Source organism: Oncorhynchus keta, chromosome 22 (genome assembly GCF_023373465.1).
Source record: "Oncorhynchus keta strain PuntledgeMale-10-30-2019 chromosome 22, Oket_V2, whole genome shotgun sequence".
In the NCBI taxonomy this organism is placed as follows: Eukaryota; Metazoa; Chordata; class Actinopteri; order Salmoniformes; family Salmonidae; genus Oncorhynchus; species Oncorhynchus keta.
The window spans coordinates 52,959,198-52,985,806 of record NC_068442.1 but is presented as its reverse complement, the minus strand read 5'-3'; the positions used below and the strand labels follow the sequence as shown (position 1 = coordinate 52,985,806).

The following is a 26,609-nucleotide window of genomic DNA, read 5'->3' as shown; positions in this document are numbered from 1 at the left end:
AGAAGACCAGAGAGGAGAGAGGAGTGGGACTCTTTATTTCTCTATCTCTGAGGACCTGAGCCCCAGGACCATGCCTCAGGACTACCTGGCCTGATGACTCCTTGCTGTCCTCAATCCACCTGGCCGTGCTGCTGCTCCAGTTTCAACTGTTCTGCCTGCGGCTATGGAATCCTGACCTGTTCACTGGATGTGCTACCTGTCCCAGACCTGCTGTTTTCAACTCTCTAGAGACAGCAGGAGCGGTAGAGATACTCTGAATGATCAGCCATGAAAGCCAACTGACATTTACTCCTGAGGTGCTGACCTGTTGCACCCTCGACAACTACTGTGATTATTATTATTTGACCATGCTGGTCATTTATGAACATTTTAACATCTTGGCCATGTTCTGTTATAATCTCCACCCGGCACAGCCAGAAGAAGACTGGCCACCCCTCATAGCCTGGTTCCTCTCTAGGTTTCTTCCTAGGTTTTGGCCTTTCTAGGGAGTTTTTCCTAGCCACCGTGCTTCTACACCTGCATTGCTTGCTGTTTGGGGGTTTTAGGTTGGGTTTCTGTACAGCACTTTGATATATCAGCTGATGTAAGAAGGGCTTTAAGAATACATTTGATTGGGGTAAAGGTAGAGTAAGGAGAGAGGGAGGGAGAGAGAGAGACAGAGAGGAGAGGAGAGAGAGGAGAGGAGAGGAGAAAGGGAGAACAGAGAGGAACAAGTTTGTGGGACAGATGGTTGTGTGATTGGGGAAAAGGTAGAGTAAGGAGAGAGGGAGGGAGAGAGGGTACTGTACCTGTTTGGCAGACTGTCCCTGTAAACCCAGGTGGACACTGGCAGATGAAGCCGTTAACCTGGTCTGAGCAGGTACCTCCGTTCTGACATGGAGATGACGAGCACTCCTCTACATCTACACACACACACACACACACACACACACACACACACACACACACACACACACACACACACACACACACACACACACACACACACACACACACACACACACACACACACACACACACACACACACACACAGAGAAGGCCAGAGAGGAGAGAGGAGAGGGACAGAGAAGACCAGAGAGGAGAGAGGAGAGGGACAGAGAAGACCAGAGAGGAGAGAGGAGAGGGACAGAGACCAGAGAGGAGAGAGAAGAGAGACAGAGAAGACCAGAGAGGAGACCAGAGAGGAGACCAGAGAGGAGAGAGGAGTGGGACAGAGACCAGAGAGGAGAGAGGAGAGAGACAGAGAAGACCAGAGAGGAGACCAGAGAGGAGAGAGGAGTGGGACAGAGACCAGAGAGGAGAGAGGAGTGGAACAGATTCTGTTATGTTTGAAGATCTCGTGGAAAGCCTTCCCAGAAGACTGGAGGCCTGTTACAGCAGCAAAATGGGGACAAACTCCATATTAATGACCATGATTTTTGGATGTTCACATACCCTTTGGTCATGTAGTGTATGAACTACGCATTGATACTACATCAACATGCTCAATGGGTTAACAAATGGTTTTACTCGTCACCAAAATCCCCGGAGCCTTTAAACCTATCAAATCCTCTCAGATCTAGGGGCTGTAATAAACCTATCAAATCCTCTCAGATCTAGGGGCTGTAATAAACCTATCAAATCCTCTCAGATCTAGGGGCTGTAATAAACCTATCAAATCCTCTCAGATCTAGGGGCTGTAATAAACCTATCAAATCCTCTCAGATCTAGGGCTGTAATAAACCTATCAAATCCTCTCAGATCTAGGGGCTGTAATAAACCTATCAAATCCTCTGATCAGATCTAAACAGGGGCTGTAATAAACCTATCAAATCCTCTCAGATCTAGGGGCTGTAATAAACCTATCAAATCCTCTCAGATCTAGGGGCTGTAATAAACCTATCAAATCCTCTCAGATCTAGGGGCTGGGGTTGTCAAATCCTCTAAACAGGGGCTGTAATAAACCTATCAAATCCTCTCAGATCTAGGGGCTGTAATAAACCTATCAAATCCTCTCAGATCTAGGGGCTGTAATAAACCTATCAAATCCTCTCAGATCTAGGGGCTGTAATAAACCTATCAAATCCTCTCAGATCTAGGGGCTGTAATAAACCTATCAAATCCTCTCAGATCTAGGGGCTGTAATAAACCTATCAAATCCTCTCAGATCTAGGGGCTGTAATAAACCTATCAAATCCTCTCAGATCTAGGGGCTGTAATAAACCTATCAAATCCTCTCAGATCTAGGGACTGTGGGGTTGTATCTAAACAGGGGCTGTAATAAACCTATCAAATCCTCTCAGATCTAGGGGCTGTCATTAAACCTATCAAATCCTCTCAGATCTAGGGGCTGTCTTTAAACCTATCAAATCCTCTCAGATCTAGGGGCTGTAATAAACCTATCAAATCCTCTCAGATCTAGAGGCTGTAATAAACATATCAAATCCTCTCAGATCTAGGGGCTGTAATAAACCTATCAAATCCTCTCAGATCTAGGGGCTGTATCTAAACAGGGGCTGTAATAAACCTATCAAATCCTCTCAGATCTAGGGACTGTAATAAACCTATCAAATCCTCTCAGATCTAGGGGCTGTAATAAACCTATCAAATCCTCTCAGATCTAGGGGCTGTAATAAACCTATCAAATCCTCTCAGATCTATTGGCTGTAATAAACCTATCAAATCCTCTCAGATCTAGGGGCTGTAATAAACCTATCAAATCCTCTCAGATCTAGGGGCTGTAATAAACCTATCAAATCCTCTCAGATCTAGGGGCTGTAATAAACCTATCAAATCCTCTCAGATCTAGGGGCTGTAATAAACCTATCAAATCCTCTCAGATCTAGGGGCTGTAATAAACCTATCAAATCCTCTCAGATCTAGGGGCTGTAATAAACCTATCAAATCCTCTCAGATCTAGGGGCTGTAATAAACCTATCAAATCCTCTCAGATCTAGGGGCTATGGGGTTGTATCTAAACAGGGGCTGTAATAAACCTATCAAATCCTCTCAGATCTAGGGGCTGTAATAAACCTATCAAATCCTCTCAGATCTAGGGACTGTAATAAACCTATCAAATCCTCTCAGATCTAGGGGCTGTGGGGGGGCTGTAATAAACCTATCAAATCCTCTCAGATCTAGGGGCTGTAATAAACCTATCAAATCCTCTCAGATCTAGGGGCTGTAATAAACCTATCAAATCCTCTCAGATCTAGGGGCTGTAATAAACATATCAAATCCTCTCAGATCTAGGGGCTGTAATAAACCTATCAAATCCTCTCAGATCTAGGGGCTGTGGGGTTGTATCTAAACAGGGGCTGTAATAAACCTATCAAATCCTCTCAGATCTAGGGGCTGTAATAAACCTATCAAATCCTCTCAGATCTAGGGACTGTAATAAACCTATCAAATCCTCTCAGATCTAGGGGCTGTAATAAACCTATCAAATCCTCTCAGATCTAGGGGCTGTAATAAACCTATCAAATCCTCTCAGATCTAGGGGCTGTAATAAACCTATCAAATCCTCTCTCAGATCTAGGGGCTGTAATAAACCTATCAAATCCTCTCAGATCTAGGGGCTGTGGGGTTGTATCTAAACAGGGGCTGTAATAAACCTATCAAATCCTCTCAGATCTAGGGGCTGTAATAAACCTATCAAATCTTCTCAGATCTAGGGACTGTAATAAACCTATCAAATCCTCTCAGATCTAGGGGCTGTAATAAACCTATCAAATCCTCTCAGATCTAGGGGCTGTAATAAACCTATCAAATCCTCTCAGATCAGGGGCTGTGGGGTTGTATCTAAACAGGGGCTGTAATAAACCTATCAAATCCTCTCAGATCTAGGGGCTGTAATAAACCTATCAAATCCTCTCAGATCTAGGGACTGTAATAAACCTATCAAATCCTCTCAGATCTAGGGGCTGTAATAAACCTATCAAATCCTCTCAGATCTAGGGGCTGTAATAAACCTATCAAATCCTCTCAGATCTAGGGGCTGTAATAAACCTATCAAATCCTCTCAGATCTAGGGGCTGTAATAAACCTATCAAATCCTCTCAGATCTAGGGGCTGTAATAAACCTATCAAATCCTCTCAGATCTAGGGGCTGTAATAAACATATCAAATCCTCTCAGATCTAGGGGCTGTAATAAACCTATCAAATCCTCTCAGATCTAGGGGCTGTGGGGTTGTATCTAAACAGGGGCTGTAATAAACCTATCAAATCCTCTCAGATCTAGGGGCTGTAATAAACCTATCAAATCCTCTCAGATCTAGGGACTGTAATAAACCTATCAAATCCTCTCAGATCTAGGGACTGTAATAAACCTATCAAATCCTCTCAGATCTAGGGGCTGTAATAAACCTATCAAATCCTCTCAGATCTAGGGGCTGTGGGGTTGTATCTAAACAGGGGCTGTAATAAACCTATCAAATCCTCTCAGATCTAGGGGCTGTAATAAACCTATCAAATCCTCTCAGATCTAGGGGCTGTAATAAACCTATCAAATCCTCTCAGATCTAGGGGCTGTAATAAACCTATCAAATCCTCTCAGATCTAGGGGCTGTAATAAACCTATCAAATCCTCTCAGATCTAGGGGCTGTAATAAACCTATCAAATCCTCTCAGATCTAGGGACTGTAATAAACATATCAAATCCTCTCAGATCTAGGGGCTGTGGGGTTGTATCTAAACAGGGGCTGTAATAAACCTATCAAATCCTCTCAGATCTAGGGGCTGTAATAAACCTATCAAATCCTCTCAGATCTAGGGACTGTAATAAACATATCAAATCCTCTCAGATCTAGGGGCTGTAATAAACCTATCAAATCCTCTCAGATCTAGGGGCTGTAATAAACATATCAAATCCTCTCAGATCTAGGGGCTGTAATAAACCTATCAAATCCTCTCAGATCTAGGGGCTGTGGGGTTGTATCTAAACAGGGGCTGTAATAAACCTATCAAATCCTCTCAGATCTAGGGGCTGTAATAAACCTATCAAATCCTCTCAGATCTAGGGGCTGTAATAAACCTATCAAATCCTCTCAGATCTAGGGGCTGTAATAAAACATATCAAATCCTCTCAGATCTAGGGGCTGTAATAAACCTATCAAATCCTCTCAGATCTAGGGGCTGTGGGGTTGTATCTAAACAGGGGCTGTAATAAACCTATCAAATCCTCTCAGATCTAGGGACTGTAATAAACATATCAAATCCTCTCAGATCTAGGGGCTGTAATAAACCTATCAAATCCTCTCAGATCTAGGGACTGTAATAAACCTATCAAATCCTCTCAGATCTAGGGGCTGTAATAAACCTATCAAATCCTCTCAGATCTAGGGGCTGTAATAAACCTATCAAATCCTCTCAGATCTAGGGGCTGTAATAAACCTATCAAATCCTCTCAGATCTAGGGGCTGTAATAAACCTATCAAATCCTCTCAGATCTAGGGGCTGTAATAAACCTATCAAATCCTCTCAGATCTAGGGGCTGTAATAAACCTATCAAATCCTCTCAGATCTAGGGGCTGTAATAAACCTATCAAATCCTCTCAGATCTAGGGGCTGTAATAAACCTATCAAATCCTCTCAGATCTAGGGACTGTAATAAACCTATCAAATCCTCTCAGATCTAGGGGCTGTAATAAACCTATCAAATCCTCTCAGATCTAGGGGCTGTAATAAACCTATCAAATCCTCTCAGATCTAGGGGCTGTAATAAACCTATCAAATCCTCTCAGATCTAGGGGCTGTAATAAACCTATCAAATCCTCTCAGATCTAGGGGCTGTAATAAACCTATCAAATCCTCTCAGATCTAGGGGCTGTAATAAACATATCAAATCCTCTCAGATCTAGGGGCTGTAATAAACCTATCAAATCCTCTCAGATCTAGGGGCTGTGGGGTTGTATCTAAACAGGGGCTGTAATAAACCTATCAAATCCTCTCAGATCTAGGGGCTGTAATAAACCTATCAAATCCTCTCAGATCTAGGGACTGTAATAAACCTATCAAATCCTCTCAGATCTAGGGACTGTAATAAACCTATCAAATCCTCTCAGATCTAGGGGCTGTAATAAACCTATCAAATCCTCTCAGATCTAGGGGCTGTGGGGTTGTATCTAAACAGGGGCTGTAATAAACCTATCAAATCCTCTCAGATCTAGGGGCTGTAATAAACCTATCAAATCCTCTCAGATCTAGGGGCTGTAATAAACCTATCAAATCCTCTCAGATCTAGGGGCTGTAATAAACCTATCAAATCCTCTCAGATCTAGGGGCTGTAATAAACCTATCAAATCCTCTCAGATCTAGGGGCTGTAATAAACCTATCAAATCCTCTCAGATCTAGGGACTGTGGGGTTGTATCTAAACAGGGGCTGTAATAAACCTATCAAATCCTCTCAGATCTAGGGGCTGTAATAAACCTATCAAATCCTCTCAGATCTAGGGACTGTAATAAACCTATCAAATCCTCTCAGATCTAGGGGCTGTAATAAACCTATCAAATCCTCTCAGATCTAGGGCTGTAATAAACATATCAAATCCTCTCAGATCTAGGGGCTGTAATAAACCTATCAAATCCTCTCAGATCTAGGGGCTGTGGGGTTGTATCTAAACAGGGCTGTAATAAACCTATCAAATCCTCTCAGATCTAGGGGCTGTAATAAACCTATCAAATCCTCTCAGATCTAGGGGCTGTAATAAACCTATCAAATCCTCTCAGATCTAGGGGCTGTAATAAACATATCAAATCCTCTCAGATCTAGGGGCTGTAATAAACCTATCAAATCCTCTCAGATCTAGGGGCTGTGGGGTTGTATCTAAACAGGGGCTGTAATAAACCTATCAAATCCTCTCAGATCTAGGGACTGTAATAAACCTATCAAATCCTCTCAGATCTAGGGGCTGTAATAAACCTATCAAATCCTCTCAGATCTAGGGACTGTAATAAACCTATCAAATCCTCTCAGATCTAGGGGCTGTAATAAACCTATCAAATCCTCTCAGATCTAGGGGCTGTAATAAACCTATCAAATCCTCTCAGATCTAGGGGCTGTAATAAACCTATCAAATCCTCTCAGATCTAGGGGCTGTAATAAACCTATCAAATCCTCTCAGATCTAGGGGCTGTAATAAACCTATCAAATCCTCTCAGATCTAGGGGCTGTAATAAACCTATCAAATCCTCTCAGATCTAGGGGCTGTAATAAACCTATCAAATCCTCTCAGATCTAGGGGCTGTAATAAACCTATCAAATCCTCTCAGATCTAGGGGCTGTAATAAACCTATCAAATCCTCTCAGATCTAGGGGCTGTAATAAACCTATCAAATCCTCTCAGATCTAGGGGCTGTAATAAACCTATCAAATCCTCTCAGATCTAGGGGCTGTAATAAACCTATCAAATCCTCTCAGATCTAGGGGCTGTAATAAACCTATCAAATCCTCTCAGATCTAGGGGCTGTAATAAACCTATCAAATCCTCTCAGATCTAGGGGCTGTAATAAACCTATCAAATCCTCTCAGATCTAGGGGCTGTAATAAACCTATCAAATCCCTCTCAGATCTAGGGACTGTAATAAACCTATCAAATCCTCTCAGATCTAGGGGCTGTAATAAACCTATCAAATCCTCTCAGATCTAGGGACTGTAATAAACCTATCAAATCCTCTCAGATCTAGGGGCTGTAATAAACCTATCAAATCCTCTCAGATCTAGGGGCTGTAATAAACCTATCAAATCCTCTCAGATCTAGGGGCTGTAATAAACCTATCAAATCCTCTCAGATCTAGGGGCTGTAATAAACCTATCAAATCCTCTCAGATCTAGGGGCTATGGGGTTGTTTCTAAACAGGGGCTGTAATAAACCTATCAAATCCTCTCAGATCTAGGGGCTGTAATAAACCTATCAAATCCTCTCAGATCTAGGGGCTGTAATAAACCTATCAAATCCTCTCAGATCTAGGGACTGTAATAAACCTATCAAATCCTCTCAGATCTAGGGGCTGTAATAAACCTATCAAATCCTCTCAGATCTAGGGACTGTAATAAACCTATCAAATCCTCTCAGATCTAGGGGCTGTAATAAACCTATCAAATCCTCTCAGATCTAGGGGCTGTAATAAACCTATCAAATCCTCTCAGATCTAGGGGCTATGGGGTTGTTTCTAAACAGGGGCTGTAATAAACCTATCAAATCCTCTCAGATCTAGGGGCTGTAATAAACCTATCAAATCCTCTCAGATCTAGAGGCTGTAATAAACCTATCAAATCCTCTCAGATCTAGGGACTGTAATAAACCTATCAAATCCTCTCAGATCTAGGGGCTGTAATAAACCTATCAAATCCTCTCAGATCTAGGGGCTGTAATAAACCTATCAAATCCTCTCAGATCTAGGGGCTGTAATAAACCTATCAAATCCTCTCAGATCTAGGGACTGTAATAAACCTATCAAATCCTCTCAGATCTAGGGACTGTAATAAACCTATCAAATCCTCTCAGATCTAGGGGCTGTAATAAACCTATCAAATCCTCTCAGATCTAGGGGCTGTGGGGTTGTATCTAAACAGGGGCTGTAATAAACCTATCAAATCCTCTCAGATCTAGGGGCTGTAATAAACCTATCAAATCCTCTCAGATCTAGGGGCTGTAATAAACCTATCAAATCCTCTCAGATCTAGGGGCTGTAATAAACCTATCAAATCCTCTCAGATCTAGGGGCTGTAATAAACATATCAAATCCTCTCAGATCTAGGGGCTGTAATAAACCTATCAAATCCTCTCAGATCTAGGGCTGTGGGGTTGTATCTAAACAGGGGCTGTAATAAACCTATCAAATCCTCTCAGATCTAGGGGCTGTAATAAACCTATCAAATCCTCTCAGATCTAGGGACTGTAATAAACCTATCAAATCCTCTCAGATCTAGGGGCTGTAATAAACCTATCAAATCCTCTCAGATCTAGGGCTGTAATAAACATATCAAATCCTCTCAGATCTAGGGGCTGTAATAAACCTATCAAATCCTCTCAGATCTAGGGGCTGTGGGGTTGTATCTAAACAGGGGCTGTAATAAACCTATCAAATCCTCTCAGATCTAGGGGCTGTAATAAACCTATCAAATCCTCTCAGATCTAGGGGCTGTAATAAACCTATCAAATCCTCTCAGATCTAGGGGCTGTAATAAACATATCAAATCCTCTCAGATCTAGGGGCTGTAATAAACCTATCAAATCCTCTCAGATCTAGGGGCTGTGGGGTTGTATCTAAACAGGGGCTGTAATAAACCTATCAAATCCTCTCAGATCTAGGGACTGTAATAAACCTATCAAATCCTCTCAGATCTAGGGGCTGTAATAAACCTATCAAATCCTCTCAGATCTAGGGACTGTAATAAACCTATCAAATCCTCTCAGATCTAGGGGCTGTAATAAACCTATCAAATCCTCTCAGATCTAGGGGCTGTAATAAACCTATCAAATCCTCTCAGATCTAGGGGCTGTAATAAACCTATCAAATCCTCTCAGATCTAGGGGCTGTAATAAACCTATCAAATCCTCTCAGATCTAGGGGCTGTAATAAACCTATCAAATCCTCTCAGATCTAGGGGCTGTAATAAACCTATCAAATCCTCTCAGATCTAGGGGCTGTAATAAACCTATCAAATCCTCTCAGATCTAGGGGCTGTAATAAACCTATCAAATCCTCTCAGATCTAGGGGCTGTAATAAACCTATCAAATCCTCTCAGATCTAGGGGCTGTAATAAACCTATCAAATCCTCTCAGATCTAGGGGCTGTAATAAACCTATCAAATCCTCTCAGATCTAGGGGCTGTAATAAACCTATCAAATCCTCTCAGATCTAGGGGCTGTAATAAACCTATCAAATCCTCTCAGATCTAGGGGCTGTAATAAACCTATCAAATCCTCTCAGATCTAGGGGCTGTAATAAACCTATCAAATCCTCTCAGATCTAGGGGCTGTAATAAACCTATCAAATCCTCTCAGATCTAGGGACTGTAATAAACCTATCAAATCCTCTCAGATCTAGGGGCTGTAATAAACCTATCAAATCCTCTCAGATCTAGGGACTGTAATAAACCTATCAAATCCTCTCAGATCTAGGGGCTGTAATAAACCTATCAAATCCTCTCAGATCTAGGGGCTGTAATAAACCTATCAAATCCTCTCAGATCTAGGGGCTGTAATAAACCTATCAAATCCTCTCAGATCTAGGGGCTGTAATAAACCTATCAAATCCTCTCAGATCTAGGGGCTGTAATAAACCTATCAAATCCTCTCAGATCTAGGGGCTGTAATAAACCTATCAAATCCTCTCAGATCTAGGGGCTGTAATAAACCTATCAAATCCTCTCAGATCTAGGGGCTGTAATAAACCTATCAAATCCTCTCAGATCTAGGGGCTGTAATAAACCTATCAAATCCTCTCAGATCTAGGGGCTGTAATAAACCTATCAAATCCTCTCAGATCTAGGGCTGTAATAAACCTATCAAATCCTCTCAGATCTAGGGACTGTAATAAACCTATCAAATCCTCTCAGATCTAGGGGCTGTAATAAACCTATCAAATCCTCTCAGATCTAGGGACTGTAATAAACCTATCAAATCCTCTCAGATCTAGGGGCTGTAATAAACCTATCAAATCCTCTCAGATCTAGGGGCTGTAATAAACCTATCAAATCCTCTCAGATCTAGGGGCTGTAATAAACCTATCAAATCCTCTCAGATCTAGGGGCTGTAATAAACCTATCAAATCCTCTCAGATCTAGGGGCTATGGGGTTGTTTCTAAACAGGGGCTGTAATAAACCTATCAAATCCTCTCAGATCTAGGGGCTGTAATAAACCTATCAAATCCTCTCAGATCTAGAGGCTGTAATAAACCTATCAAATCCTCTCAGATCTAGGGACTGTAATAAACCTATCAAATCCTCTCAGATCTAGGGGCTGTAATAAACCTATCAAATCCTCTCAGATCTAGGGGCTGTAATAAACCTATCAAATCCTCTCAGATCTAGGGGCTGTAATAAACCTATCAAATCCTCTCAGATCTAGGGGCTGTAATAAACCTATCAAATCCTCTCAGATCTAGGGGCTAATGGGGTTGTTTCTAAACAGGGGCTGTAATAAACCTATCAAATCCTCTCAGATCTAGGGGCTGTAATAAACCTATCAAATCCTCTCAGATCTAGAGGCTGTAATAAACCTATCAAATCCTCTCAGATCTAGGGACTGTAATAAACCTATCAAATCCTCTCAGATCTAGGGGCTGTAATAAACCTATCAAATCCTCTCAGATCTAGGGGCTGTAATAAACCTATCAAATCCTCTCAGATCTAGGGGCTGTAATAAACCTATCAAATCCTCTCAGATCTAGGGACTGTAATAAACCTATCAAATCCTCTCAGATCTAGGGACTGTAATAAACCTATCAAATCCTCTCAGATCTAGGGGCTGTAATAAACCTATCAAATCCTCTCAGATCTAGGGGCTGTGGGGTTGTATCTAAACAGGGGCTGTAATAAACCTATCAAATCCTCTCAGATCTAGGGGCTGTAATAAACCTATCAAATCCTCTCAGATCTAGGGCTGTAATAAACCTATCAAATCCTCTCAGATCTAGGGGCTGTAATAAACCTATCAAATCCTCTCAGATCTAGGGGCTGTAATAAACATATCAAATCCTCTCAGATCTAGGGGCTGTAATAAACCTATCAAATCCTCTCAGATCTAGGGGCTGTGGGGTTGTATCTAAACAGGGGCTGTAATAAACCTATCAAATCCTCTCAGATCTAGGGGCTGTAATAAACCTATCAAATCCTCTCAGATCTAGGGACTGTAATAAACCTATCAAATCCTCTCAGATCTAGGGGCTGTAATAAACCTATCAAATCCTCTCAGATCTAGGGGCTGTAATAAACATATCAAATCCTCTCAGATCTAGGGGCTGTAATAAACCTATCAAATCCTCTCAGATCTAGGGACTGTGGGGTTGTATCTAAACAGGGGCTGTAATAAACCTATCAAATCCTCTCAGATCTAGGGGCTGTCTTTAAACCTATCAAATCCTCTCAGATCTAGGGGCTGTCAATAAACCTATCAAATCCTCTCAGATCTAGGGGCTGTAATAAACCTATCAAATCCTCTCAGATCTAGGGGCTGTAATAAACCTATCAAATCCTCTCAGATCTAGGGGCTGTAATAAACCTATCAAATCCTCTCAGATCTAGGGGCTGTAATAAACCTATCAAATCCTCTCAGATCTAGGGGCTGTAATAAACCTATCAAATCCTCTCAGATCTAGGGGCTGTAATAAACCTATCAAATCCTCTCAGATCTAGGGGCTGTGGGGTTGTATCTAAACAGGGGCTGTAATAAACCTATCAAATCCTCTCAGATCTAGGGGCTGTAATAAACCTATCAAATCCTCTCAGATCTAGGGGCTGTAATAAACCTATCAAATCCTCTCAGATCTAGGGGCTGTAATAAACCTATCAAATCCTCTCAGATCTAGGGGCTGTAATAAACATATCAAATCCTCTCAGATCTAGGGGCTGTAATAAACCTATCAAATCCTCTCAGATCTAGGGGCTGGGGTTGGGGCTGTAATAAACCTATCAAATCCTCTCAGATCTAGGGGCTGTAATAAACCTATCAAATCCTCTCAGATCTAGGGACTGTAATAAACCTATCAAATCCTCTCAGATCTAGGGGCTGTAATAAACCTATCAAATCCTCTCAGATCTAGGGGCTGTAATAAACATATCAAATCCTCTCAGATCTAGGGGCTGTAATAAACCTATCAAATCCTCTCAGATCTAGGGGCTGTGGGGTTGTATCTAAACAGGGGCTGTAATAAACCTATCAAATCCTCTCAGATCTAGGGGCTGTAATAAACCTATCAAATCCTCTCAGATCTAGGGGCTGTAATAAACCTATCAAATCCTCTCAGATCTAGGGGCTGTAATAAACATATCAAATCCTCTCAGATCTAGGGGCTGTAATAAACCTATCAAATCCTCTCAGATCTAGGGGCTGTGGGGTTGATCTAAACAGGGGCTGTAATAAACCTATCAAATCCTCTCAGATCTAGGGACTGTAATAAACCTATCAAATCCTCTCAGATCTAGGGGCTGTAATAAACCTATCAAATCCTCTCAGATCTAGGGACTGTAATAAACCTATCAAATCCTCTCAGATCTAGGGGCTGTAATAAACCTATCAAATCCTCTCAGATCTAGGGGCTGTAATAAACCTATCAAATCCTCTCAGATCTAGGGGCTGTAATAAACCTATCAAATCCTCTCAGATCTAGGGGCTGTAATAAACCTATCAAATCCTCTCAGATCTAGGGGCTGTAATAAACCTATCAAATCCTCTCAGATCTAGGGGCTGTAATAAACCTATCAAATCCCTCTCAGATCTAGGGGCTGTAATAAACCTATCAAATCCTCTCAGATCTAGGGGCTGTAATAAACCTATCAAATCCTCTCAGATCTAGGGGCTGTAATAAACCTATCAAATCCTCTCAGATCTAGGGGCTGTAATAAACCTATCAAATCCTCTCAGATCTAGGGGCTGTAATAAACCTATCAAATCCTCTCAGATCTAGGGGCTGTAATAAACCTATCAAATCCTCTCAGATCTAGGGGCTGTAATAAACCTATCAAATCCTCTCAGATCTAGGGGCTGTAATAAACCTATCAAATCCTCTCAGATCTAGGGGCTGTAATAAACCTATCAAATCCTCTCAGATCTAGGGGCTGTAATAAACCTATCAAATCCTCTCAGATCTAGGGGCTGTAATAAACCTATCAAATCCTCTCAGATCTAGGGACTGTAATAAACCTATCAAATCCTCTCAGATCTAGGGGCTGTAATAAACCTATCAAATCCTCTCAGATCTAGGGGCTGTAATAAACCTATCAAATCCTCTCAGATCTAGGGGCTGTAATAAACCTATCAAATCCTCTCAGATCTAGGGGCTGTAATAAACCTATCAAATCCTCTCAGATCTAGGGGCTATGGGGTTGTTTCTAAACAGGGGCTGTAATAAACCTATCAAATCCTCTCAGATCTAGGGGCTGTAATAAACCTATCAAATCCTCTCAGATCTAGAGGCTGTAATAAACCTATCAAATCCTCTCAGATCTAGGGACTGTAATAAACCTATCAAATCCTCTCAGATCTAGGGGCTGTAATAAACCTATCAAATCCTCTCAGATCTAGGGACTGTAATAAACCTATCAAATCCTCTCAGATCTAGGGGCTGTAATAAACCTATCAAATCCTCTCAGATCTAGGGGCTGTAATAAACCTATCAAATCCTCTCAGATCTAGGGGCTATGGGGTTGTTTCTAAACAGGGGCTGTAATAAACCTATCAAATCCTCTCAGATCTAGGGGCTGTAATAAACCTATCAAATCCTCTCAGATCTAGGGCTGTAATAAACCTATCAAATCCTCTCAGATCTAGGGACTGTAATAAACCTATCAAATCCTCTCAGATCTAGGGGCTGTAATAAACCTATCAAATCCTCTCAGATCTAGGGGCTGTAATAAACCTATCAAATCCTCTCAGATCTAGGGGCTGTAATAAACCTATCAAATCCTCTCAGATCTAGGGGACTGTAATAAACCTATCAAATCCTCTCAGATCTAGGGGCTGTAATAAACCTATCAAATCCTCTCAGATCTAGGGACTGTAATAAACCTATCAAATCCTCTCAGATCTAGGGGCTGTAATAAACCTATCAAATCCTCTCAGATCTAGGGGCTGTAATAAACCTATCAAATCCTCTCAGATCTAGGGGCTGTAATAAACCTATCAAATCCTCTCAGATCTAGGGGCTATGGGGTTGTTTCTAAACAGGGGCTGTAATAAACCTATCAAATCCTCTCAGATCTAGGGGCTGTAATAAACCTATCAAATCCTCTCAGATCTAGGGACTGTAATAAACCTATCAAATCCTCTCAGATCTAGGGGCTGTAATAAACCTATCAAATCCTCTCAGATCTAGGGGCTGTAATAAACCTATCAAATCCTCTCAGATCCAGGGGCTGTAATAAACCTATCAAATCCTCTCAGATCTAGGGGCTGTAATAAACCTATCAAATCCTCTCAGATCTAGGGGCTGTAATAAACCTATCAAATCCTCTCAGATCTAGGGGCTGTAATAAACCTATCAAATCCTCTCAGATCTAGGGGCTATGGGGTTGTTTCTAAACAGGGGCTGTAATAAACCTATCAAATCCTCTCAGATCTAGGGGCTGTAATAAACCTATCAAATCCTCTCAGATCTAGGGACTGTAATAAACCTATCAAATCCTCTCAGATCTAGGGGCTGTAATAAACCTATCAAATCCTCTCAGATCTAGGGGCTGTAATAAACCTATCAAATCCTCTCAGATCCAGGGGCTGTAATAAACCTATCAAATCCTCTCAGATCTAGGGGCTGTAATAAACCTATCAAATCCTCTCAGATCTAGGGGCTATGGGGTTGTTTCTAAACAGGGGCTGTAATAAACCTATCAAATCCTCTCAGATCTAGGGGCTGTAATAAACCTATCAAATCCTCTCAGATCTAGGGGCTGTAATAAACCTATCAAATCCTCTCAGATCTAGGGGCTGTAATAAACCTATCAAATCCTCTCAGATCTAGGGGCTGTAATAAACCTATCAAATCCTCTCAGATCTAGGGGCTGTAATAAACCTATCAAATCCTCTCAGATCTAGGGGCTGTAATAAACCTATCAAATCCTCTCAGATCTAGGGGCTGTAATAAACCTATCAAATCCTCTCAGATCTAGGGACTGTAATAAACCTATCAAATCCTCTCAGATCTAGGGGCTGTAATAAACCTATCAAATCCTCTCAGATCTAGGGACTGTAATAAACCTATCAAATCCTCTCAGATCTAGGGGCTGTAATAAACCTATCAAATCCTCTCAGATCTAGGGGCTGTAATAAACCTATCAAATCCTCTCAGATCTAGGGGCTGTAATAAACCTATCAAATCCTCTCAGATCTAGGGGCTGTAATAAACCTATCAAATCCTCTCAGATCTAGGGGCTATGGGGTTGTTTCTAAACAGGGGCTGTAATAAACCTATCAAATCCTCTCAGATCTAGGGGCTGTAATAAACCTATCAAATCCTCTCAGATCTAGGGCTGTAATAAACCTATCAAATCCTCTCAGATCTAGGGACTGTAATAAACCTATCAAATCCTCTCAGATCTAGGGGCTGTAATAAACCTATCAAATCCTCTCAGATCTAGGGACTGTAATAAACCTATCAAATCCTCTCAGATCTAGGGGCTGTAATAAACCTATCAAATCCTCTCAGATCTAGGGGCTATGGGGTTGTTTCTAAACAGGGGCTGTAATAAACCTATCAAATCCTCTCAGATCTAGGGGCTGTAATAAACCTATCAAATCCTCTCAGATCTAGAGGCTGTAATAAACCTATCAAATCCTCTCAGATCTAGGGACTGTAATAAACCTATCAAATCCTCTCAGATCTAGGGGCTGTAATAAACCTATCAAATCCTCTCAGATCTAGGGGCTGTAATAAACCTATCAAATCCTCTCAGATCTAGGGGCTGTAATAAACCTATCAAATCCTCTCAGATCTAGGGACTGTAATAAACCTATCAAATCCTCTCAGATCTAGGGGCTGTAATAAACCTATCAAATCCTCTCAGATCTAGGGACTGTAATAAACCTATCAAATCCTCTCAGATCTAGGGGCTGTAATAAACCTATCAAATCCTCTCAGATCTAGGGGCTGTAATAAACCTATCAAATCCTCTCAGATCTAGGGGCTGTAATAAACCTATCAAATCCTCTCAGATCTAGGGGCTATGGGGTTGTTTCTAAACAGGGGCTGTAATAAACCTATCAAATCCTCTCAGATCTAGGGGCTGTAATAAACCTATCAAATCCTCTCAGATCTAGGGACTGTAATAAACCTATCAAATCCTCTCAGATCTAGGGGCTGTAATAAACCTATCAAATCCTCTCAGATCTAGGGGCTGTAATAAACCTATCAAATCCTCTCAGATCCAGGGGCTGTAATAAACCTATCAAATCCTCTCAGATCTAGGGGCTGTAATAAACCTATCAAATCCTCTCAGATCTAGGGGCTGTAATAAACCTATCAAATCCTCTCAGATCTAGGGGCTGTAATAAACCTATCAAATCCTCTCAGATCTAGGGGCTATGGGGTTGTTTCTAAACAGGGGCTGTAATAAACCTATCAAATCCTCTCAGATCTAGGGGCTGTAATAAACCTATCAAATCCTCTCAGATCTAGGGACTGTAATAAACCTATCAAATCCTCTCAGATCTAGGGGCTGTAATAAACCTATCAAATCCTCTCAGATCTAGGGGCTGTAATAAACCTATCAAATCCTCTCAGATCCAGGGGCTGTAATAAACCTATCAAATCCTCTCAGATCTAGGGGCTGTAATAAACCTATCAAATCCTCTCAGATCTAGGGGCTATGGGGTTGTATCTAAACAGGGGCTGTAATAAACCTATCAAATCCTCTCAGATCTAGGGGCTGTAATAAACCTATCAAATCCTCTCAGATCTAGGGGCTATGGGGTTGTATCTAAACAGGGGCTGTAATAAACCTATCAAATCCTCTCAGATCTAGGGGCTGTAATAAACCTATCAAATCCTCTCAGATCTAGGGGCTGTAATAAACCTATCAAATCCTCTCAGATCTAGGGGCTGTAATAAACCTATCAAATCCTCTCAGATCTAGGGGCTGTGGGGTTGTATCTAAACAGGGGCTGTAATAAACCTATCAAATCCTCTCAGATCTAGGGGCTGTGGGGTTGTATCTAAACAGGGGCTGTAATAAACCTATCAAATCCTCTCAGATCTAGGGGCTGTAATAAACCTATCAAATCCTCTCAGATCTAGGGGCTGTAATAAACCTATCAAATCCTCTCAGATCTAGGGGCTGTAATAAACCTATCAAATCCTCTCAGATCTAGGGGCTGTAATAAACATATCAAATCCTCTCAGATCTAGGGGCTGTAATAAACCTATCAAATCCTCTCAGATCTAGGGACTGTAATAAACCTATCAAATCCTCTCAGATCTAGGGGCTGTAATAAACCTATCAAATCCTCTCAGATCTAGGGGCTGTAATAAACCTATCAAATCCTCTCAGATCTAGGGGCTGTAATAAACCTATCAAATCCTCTCAGATCTAGGGGCTGTAATAAACCTATCAAATCCTCTCAGATCTAGGGGCTGTGGGGTTGTATCTAAACAGGGGCTGTAATAAACCTATCAAATCCTCTCAGATCTAGGGGCTGTAATAAACCTATCAAATCCTCTCAGATCTAGGGGCTGTAATAAACCTATCAAATCCTCTCAGATCTAGGGGCTGTAATAAACCTATCAAATCCTCTCAGATCTAGGGGCTGTAATAAACCTATCAAATCCTCTCAGATCTAGGGGCTGTAATAAACCTATCAAATCCTCTCAGATCTAGGGGCTATGGGGTTGTTTCTAAACAGGGGCTGTAATAAACCTATCAAATCCTCTCAGATCTAGGGGCTGTAATAAACCTATCAAATCCTCTCAGATCTAGGGGCTGTAATAAACATATCAAATCCTCTCAGATCTAGGGGCTGTAATAAACCTATCAAATCCTCTCAGATCTAGGGACTGTAATAAACCTATCAAATCCTCTCAGATCTAGGGGCTGTAATAAACCTATCAAATCCTCTCAGATCTAGGGGCTGTAATAAACCTATCAAATCCTCTCAGATCTAGGGGCTGTAATAAACCTATCAAATCCTCTCAGATCTAGGGGCTGTAATAAACCTATCAAATCCTCTCAGATCTAGGGGCTGTGGGGTTGTTTCTAAACAGGGGCTGTAATAAACCTATCAAATCCTCTCAGATCTAGGGGCTGTAATAAACCTATCAAATCCTCTCAGATCTAGGGGCTGTAATAAACCTATCAAATCCTCTCAGATCTAGGGGCTGTAATAAACCTATCAAATCCTCTCAGATCTAGGGGCTGTAATAAACCTATCAAATCCTCTCAGATCTAGGGGCTGTAATAAACCTATCAAATCCTCTCAGATCTAGGGGCTGTAATAAACCTATCAAATCCTCTCAGATCTAGGGGCTATGGGGTTGTTTCTAAACAGGGGCTGTAATAAACCTATCAAATCCTCTCAGATCTAGGGGCTGTAATAAACCTATCAAATCCTCTCAGATCTAGGGGCTGTAATAAACCTATCAAATCCTCTCAGATCTAGGGGCTGTAATAAACCTATCAAATCCTCTCAGATCTAGGGGCTGTGGGGTTGTATCTAAACAGGGGCTGTAATAAACCTATCAAATCCTCTCAGATCTTGGGGCTGTGGGGTTGTATCTAAACAGGGGCTGTAATAAACCTATCAAATCCTCTCAGATCTAGGGGCTGTGGGGTTGTATCTAAACAGGGGCTGTAATAAACCTATCAAATCCTCTCAGATCTTGGGGCTGTGGGGTTGTATCTAAACAGGGGCTGTAATAAACCTATCAAATCCTCTCAGATCTAGGGGCTGTAATAAACCTATCAAATCCTCTCAGATCCAGGGGCTGTAATAAACCTATCAAATCCTCTCAGATCTAGGGGCTGTAATAAACCTATCAAATCCTCTCAGATCTAGGGGCTGTAATAAACATATCAAATCCTCTCAGATCTAGGGGCTGTAATAAACCTATCAAATCCTCTCAGATCTAGGGACTGTAATAAACCTATCAAATCCTCTCAGATCTAGGGGCTGTAATAAACCTATCAAATCCTCTCAGATCTAGGGGCTGTAATAAACCTATCAAATCCTCTCAGATCTAGGGGCTGTAATAAACCTATCAAATCCTCTCAGATCTAGGGGCTGTAATAAACCTATCAAATCCTCTCAGATCTAGGGGCTGGGGTTGTTTCTAAACAGGGGCTGTAATAAACCTATCAAATCCTCTCAGATCTAGGGGCTGTAATAAACCTATCAAATCCTCTCAGATCTAGGGGCTGTAATAAACCTATCAAATCCTCTCAGATCTAGGGGCTGTAATAAACCTATCAAATCCTCTCAGATCTAGGGGCTGTAATAAACCTATCAAATCCTCTCAGATCTAGGGGCTGTAATAAACCTATCAAATCCTCTCAGATCTAGGGGCTATGGGGTTGTTTCTAAACAGGGGCTGTAATAAACCTATCAAATCCTCTCAGATCTAGGGGCTGTAATAAACCTATCAAATCCTCTCAGATCTAGGGGCTGTAATAAACATATCAAATCCTCTCAGATCTAGGGGCTGTAATAAACCTATCAAATCCTCTCAGATCTAGGGACTGTAATAAACCTATCAAATCCTCTCAGATCTAGGGGCTGTAATAAACCTATCAAATCCTCTCAGATCTAGGGGCTGTAATAAACCTATCAAATCCTCTCAGATCTAGGGGCTGTAATAAACCTATCAAATCCTCTCAGATCTAGGGGCTGTAATAAACCTATCAAATCCTCTCAGATCTAGGGGCTATGGGGTTGTTTCTAAACAGGGGCTGTAATAAACCTATCAAATCCTCTCAGATCTAGGGGCTGTAATAAACCTATCAAATCCTCTCAGATCTAGGGGCTGTAATAAACCTATCAAATCCTCTCAGATCTAGGGGCTGTAATAAACCTATCAAATCCTCTCAGATCTAGGGGCTGTAATAAACCTATCAAATCCTCTCAGATCTAGGGGCTGTAATAAACCTATCAAATCCTCTCAGATCTAGGGGCTGTAATAAACCTATCAAATCCTCTCAGATCTAGGGGCTGTAATAAACCTATCAAATCCTCTCAGATCTAGGGGCTGTAATAAACCTATCAAATCCTCTCAGATCTAGGGGCTGTAATAAACCTATCAAATCCTCTCAGATCTAGGGGCTGTAATAAACATATCAAATCCTCTCAGATCTAGGGGCTGTGGGGTTGTATCTAAACAGGGGCTGTAATAAACCTATCAAATCCTCTCAGATCTAGGGGCTGTAATAAACCTATCAAATCCTCTCAGATCTAGGGACTGTAATAAACATATCAAATCCTCTCAGATCTAGGGGCTGTGGGGTTGTATCTAAACAGGGGCTGTATTTATGGCTCCGGGGCAGAACGGAGCAGAGTGACTGTGGTCAAAGGTCAAAGTTCACCGACTGACCTATCTGGCACCGCGGTCCTGTGAAGCCAGCCAGACAAGAGCAGGTGAAGGAAGGGTTGCCGGTGATGCAGTCGTCTATACAGCGACCTCCGTTCAGACAGGGTCGAAGGTGTGGACACACCGACGCTGAGGAGGAGACAGAACAGCTAGTTAGTGAGGGGGAGAGAGAGAACAGCTAGTTAGTGAGGAGGAGAGACAGTACATCTAGTTAGTGAGGAGGAGAGAGAGAGAACAGCTAGTTAGTGAGGAGGAGAGATAGTACATCTAGTTAGTGAGGAGGAGAGAGAGAGAACAGCTAGTTAGTGAGGAGGAGAGAGAGATAACAGCTAGTTAGTGAGGAGGAGGGAGAGAGAGAACAGCTAATTAGTGAGGAGGAGAGAATGAGAACAACTAGTTAGTGAGAAGGAGAGATAGAACAACTAGTTAGTGAGGAGGAGAGAACAGCTAGTTAGTGAGGAGGAGAGAGAGAGCAGCTAGTTAGTGAGGAGGAGAGATAGAACAGCTAGTTAGTGAGGCGAGAAGCCATGCAGAGTCAATCCTAGTCTCATACGCCATGCAGAGTCAATCCTAGTCCCATACGCCATGCAGAGTCAATCCTAGTCCCATACGCCATGCAGAGTCAATCCTAGTCCCATACGCCATACAGAGTCAATCCTAGTCCCATACGCCATGCAGAGTCAATCCTAGTCCCATACGCCATACAGAGTCAATCCTAGTCCCATACGCCATGCAGAGTCAATCCTAGTCTCATACGCCATGCAGAGTCAATCCTAGTCCCATACGCCATGCAGAGTCAATCCTAGTCTCATACACCATGCAGAGTCAATCCTAGTCCCATACGCCATGCAGAGTCAATCCTAGTCCCATACGCCATACAGAGTCAATCGTAGTCCCATACGCCATGCAGAGTCAATCCTAGTCCCATACGCCATGCAGAGTCAATCCTAGTCCCATACGCCATGCAGAGTCAGTCCTAATCTCATACGCCATGCAGAGTCAATCCTAGTCCCATACGCCATGCAGAGTCAATCCTAGTCCCATACGCCATGCAGAGTCAATCCTAGTCCCATACGCCATGCAGAGTCAATCCTAGTCCCATACGCCATGCAGAGTCAATCCTAGTCCCATACGCCATGCAGAGTCAATCCTAGTCTCATACGCCATGCAGAGTCAATCCTAGTCCCATACGCCATGCAGAGTCAATCCTAGTCCCATACGCCATACAGAGTCAATCCTAGTCCCATACGCCATGCAGAGTCAACCCTAGTCCCATACGCCATGCAGAGTCAATCCTAGTCCCATACGCCATGCAGAGTCAATCCTAGTCCCATACGCCATGCAGAGTCAATCCTAGTCCCATACACCATGCAGAGTCAATCCTAGTCTCATACATCATGCAGAGTCAACCCTAGTCCCATACGCCATGCAGAGTCAATCCTAGTCCCATACACCATGCAGAGTCAATCCTAGTCTCATACATCATGCAGAGTCAATCCTAGTCCCATACGCCATGCAGAGTCAATCCTAGTCCCATACACCATGCAGAGTCAATCCTAGTCCCATACACCATGCAGAGTCAATCCTAGTCCCATACGCCATGCAGAGTCAATCCTAGTCCCATACACCATGCAGAGTCAATCCTAGTCCCATACATCATGCAGAGTCAATCCTAGTCCCATACGCCATGCAGAGTCAATCCTAGTCCCATACGCCATGCAGAGTCAATCCTCGTCCCATACATCATGCAGAGTCAATCCTAGTCCCATACGCCATGCAGAGTCAATCCTAGTCCCATACGCCATGCAGAGTCAATCCTAGTCCCATACACCATGCAGAGTCAATCCTAGTCTCATACATCATGCAGAGTCAATCCTAGTCTCATACATCATGCAGAGTCAATCCTAGTCTCACGCCATGCAGAGTCAGTCCTACAATACGCCATGCAGAGTCAATCCTAGTCCCATACACCATGCAGAGTCAATCCTAGTCTCATACATCATGCAGAGTCAATCCTAGTCCCATACGCCATGCAGAGTCAATCCTAGTCCCATACGCCATGCAGAGTCAATCCTAGTCCCATACGCCATGCAGAGTCAGTCCTAATCTCATACGCCATGCAGAGTCAATCCTAGTCCCATACGCCATGCAGAGTCAATCCTAGTCCCATACGCCATGCAGAGTCAATCCTAGTCCCATACGCCATGCAGAGTCAATCCTAGTCCCATACGCCATGCAGAGTCAATCCTAGTCCCATACGCCATGCAGAGTCAATCCTAGTCTCATACGCCATGCAGAGTCAACCCCTAGTCCCATACGCCATACAGAGTCAATCCTAGTCCCATACGCCATGCAGAGTCAACCCCTAGTCCCATACGCCATGCAGAGTCAATCCTAGTCCCATACGCCATGCAGAGTCAATCCTAGTCCCATACGCCATGCAGAGTCAATCCTAGTCCCATACACCATGCAGAGTCAATCCTAGTCTCATACATCATACAGAGTCAACCCTAGTCCCATACGCCATGCAGAGTCAATCCTAGTCCCATACACCATGCAGAGTCAATCCTAGTCCCATACATCATGCAGAGTCAATCCTAGTCCCATACGCCATGCAGAGTCAATCCTAGTCCCATACACCTTGCAGAGTCAATCCTAGTCCCATACACCATGCAGAGTCAATCCTAGTCCCATACGCCATGCAGAGTCAATCCTAGTCCCATACACCATGCAGAGTCAATCCTAGTCCCATACATCATGCAGAGTCAATCCTAGTCCCATACGCCATGCAGAGTCAATCCTAGTCCCATACGCCATGCAGAGTCAATTCTCGTCCCATACATCATGCAGAGTCAATCCTAGTCCCATACGCCATGCAGAGTCAATCCTAGTCCCATACGCCATGCAGAGTCAATCCTAGTCCCATACACCATGCAGAGTCAATCCTAGTCTCATACATCATGCAGAGTCAATCCTAGTCTCATACATCATGCAGAGTCAATCCTAGTCCCATACGCCATGCAGAGTCAATCCTAGTCTCATACGCCATGCAGAGTCAATCCTAGTCCCATACACCATGCAGAGTCAATCCTAGTCTCATACATCATGCAGAGTCAATCCTAGTCCCATACGCCATGCAGAGTCAATCCTAGTCCCATACACCATGCAGAGTCAATCCTAGTCCCATACATCATGCAGAGTCAATCCTAGTCCCATACGCCATGCAGAGTCAATCCTAGTCCCATACACCATGCAGAGTCAATCCTAGTCCCATACACCATGCAGAGTCAATCCTAGTCCCATACGCCATGCAGAGTCAATCCTAGTCCCATACACCATGCAGAGTCAATCCTAGTCCCATACATCATGCAGAGTCAATCCTAGTCTCATACATCATGCAGAGTCAATCCTAGTCCCATACGCCATGCAGAGTCAATTCTCGTCCCATACATCATGCAGAGTCAATCCTAGTCTCATACGCCATGCAGAGTCAGTCCTACAATACGCCATGCAGAGTCAATCCTAGTCCCATACATCATGCAGAGTCAATCCTAGTCCCATACACCATGCAGAGTCAATCCTAGTCTCATACATCATGCAGAGTCAATCCTAGTCCCATACGCCATGCAGAGTCAGTCCTACAATACGCCATGCAGAGTCAATCCTAGTCTCATACATCATGCAGAGTCAATCCTAGTCCCATACGCCATGCAGAGTCAATCCTAGTCCCATACGCCATGCAGAGTCAGTCCTACAATACGCCATGCAGAGACAGTCCTACAATACGCTAGTCCAGCTAAGACAATGGAGGATAGGGTACATCAGACGAAATCAATTCACAATCATCTCACAATTATATTAAAGTGCATTTAACAACGTCACAACACACTTCATTTTCATTTGTATTTTTATCATAATGTCTAAATATCCCTCCTCCATCTTACCGGAGTGGTTGCATCCGCCCACCTCCACCTGGGCATTGTCGATCCGGAACACCCATCTCCCGGGGTGACCCACGTTGGTGGTTCCCTCCACATCCACGACATCATCAGTACGAGACCCCGGGATGTTGAAGTAGCGTTTCCCGTCGCCAGCGTTAAAACCTGCCTATCAGGAGAGACACAGTTTAGAGTGATGCTGGAGAGAGACCACCCTTAAAGACATGCTCCGGGTGATGCTGGAGAGAGACCACCCTTAAAGACATGCTCCGGGTGATGCTGGAGAGAGACCACCCTTAAAGACATGCTCCGGGTGATGCTGGAGAGACCACCCTTAAAGACATGCTCCGGGTGATGCTGGAGAGAGACCACCCTTAAAGACATGCTCCGGGTGATGCTGGAGAGAGACCACCCTTAAAGACATGCTCCGGGTGATGCTGGAGAGAGACCACCCTTAAAGACATGCTCCGGGTGATGCTGGAGAGAGACCACCCTTAAAGACATGCTCCGGGTGATGCTGGAGAGAGACCACCCTTAAAGACATGCTCCGGGTGATGCTGAAGAGACCACCCTTAAAGACATGCTCCGGGTGATGCTGAAGAGACCACCCTTAAAGACATGCTCCGGGTGATGCTGAAGAGACCACCCTTAAAGTCATGCTCCGGGTGATGCTGGAGAGAGACCACCCTTAAAGACATGCTCCGGGTGATGCTGAAGAGACCACCCTTAAAGACATACCCGGGTGATGCTGAAGAGACCACCCTTAAAGACATGCTCCGGGTGATGCTGAAGAGGGACCAACCACCCTTAAAGACATGCTCCGGGTGATGCTGGAGAGAGACCACCCTTAAAGACATGCTCCGGGTGATGCTGGAGAGACCACCCTTAAAGACATGCTCCGGGTGATGCTGGAGAGAGACCACCCTTAAAGACATGCTCCGGGTGATGCTGAAGAGACCACCCTTAAAGACATGCTCCGGGTGATGCTGAGAGAGACCACCCTTAAAGACATGCTCCGGGTGATGCTGAAGAGAGACCACCCTTAAAGACATGCTCCGGGTGATGCTGAAGAGAGACCACCCTTAAAGACATGCTCCGGGTGATGCTGGAGAGACCACCCTTAAAGACATGCTCCGGGTGATGCTGAAGAGACCACCCTTAAAGACATACTCCGGGTGATGCTGAAGAGACCACCCTTAAAGACATGCTCCGGGTGATGCTGAAGAGACCACCCTTAAAGTCATGCTCCGGGTGATGCTGGAGAGACCACCCTTAAAGACATGCTCCGGGTGATGCTGAAGAGACCACCCTTAAAGACATGCTCCGGGTGATGCTGAAGAGACCACCCTTAAAGACATGCTCCGGGTGATGCTGAAGAGGGACCAACCACCCTTAAAGACATGCTCCGGGTGATGCTGGAGAGACCACCCTTAAAGACATGCTCCGGGTGATGCTGAGA

At 43.3% G+C, this 26,609-nt stretch overlaps 1 protein-coding gene across 6 annotated transcripts in view; it reads right to left on the bottom strand.

The window, feature by feature from the left end:
* Positions 1-26,609, bottom strand: part of sned1 (sushi, nidogen and EGF-like domains 1) — a 221,787-nt gene that overhangs the window by 78,321 nt on the left and 116,857 nt on the right. For 5 of the 6 annotated variants that reach the window (XM_052475605.1, XM_052475606.1, XM_052475607.1 and 2 more), the window contains exons 4-6: positions 25,157-25,319; positions 21,216-21,341; positions 789-902 (exon numbers count right to left, since the gene is read on the bottom strand). In XM_052475605.1, the coding sequence (XP_052331565.1) occupies positions 789-902; positions 21,216-21,341; positions 25,157-25,319 (403 nt within the window). The remainder of the gene's footprint in view (positions 1-788; positions 903-21,215; positions 21,342-25,156; positions 25,320-26,609) is intronic. The other variant, XM_052475609.1, reaches the window with a different exon arrangement.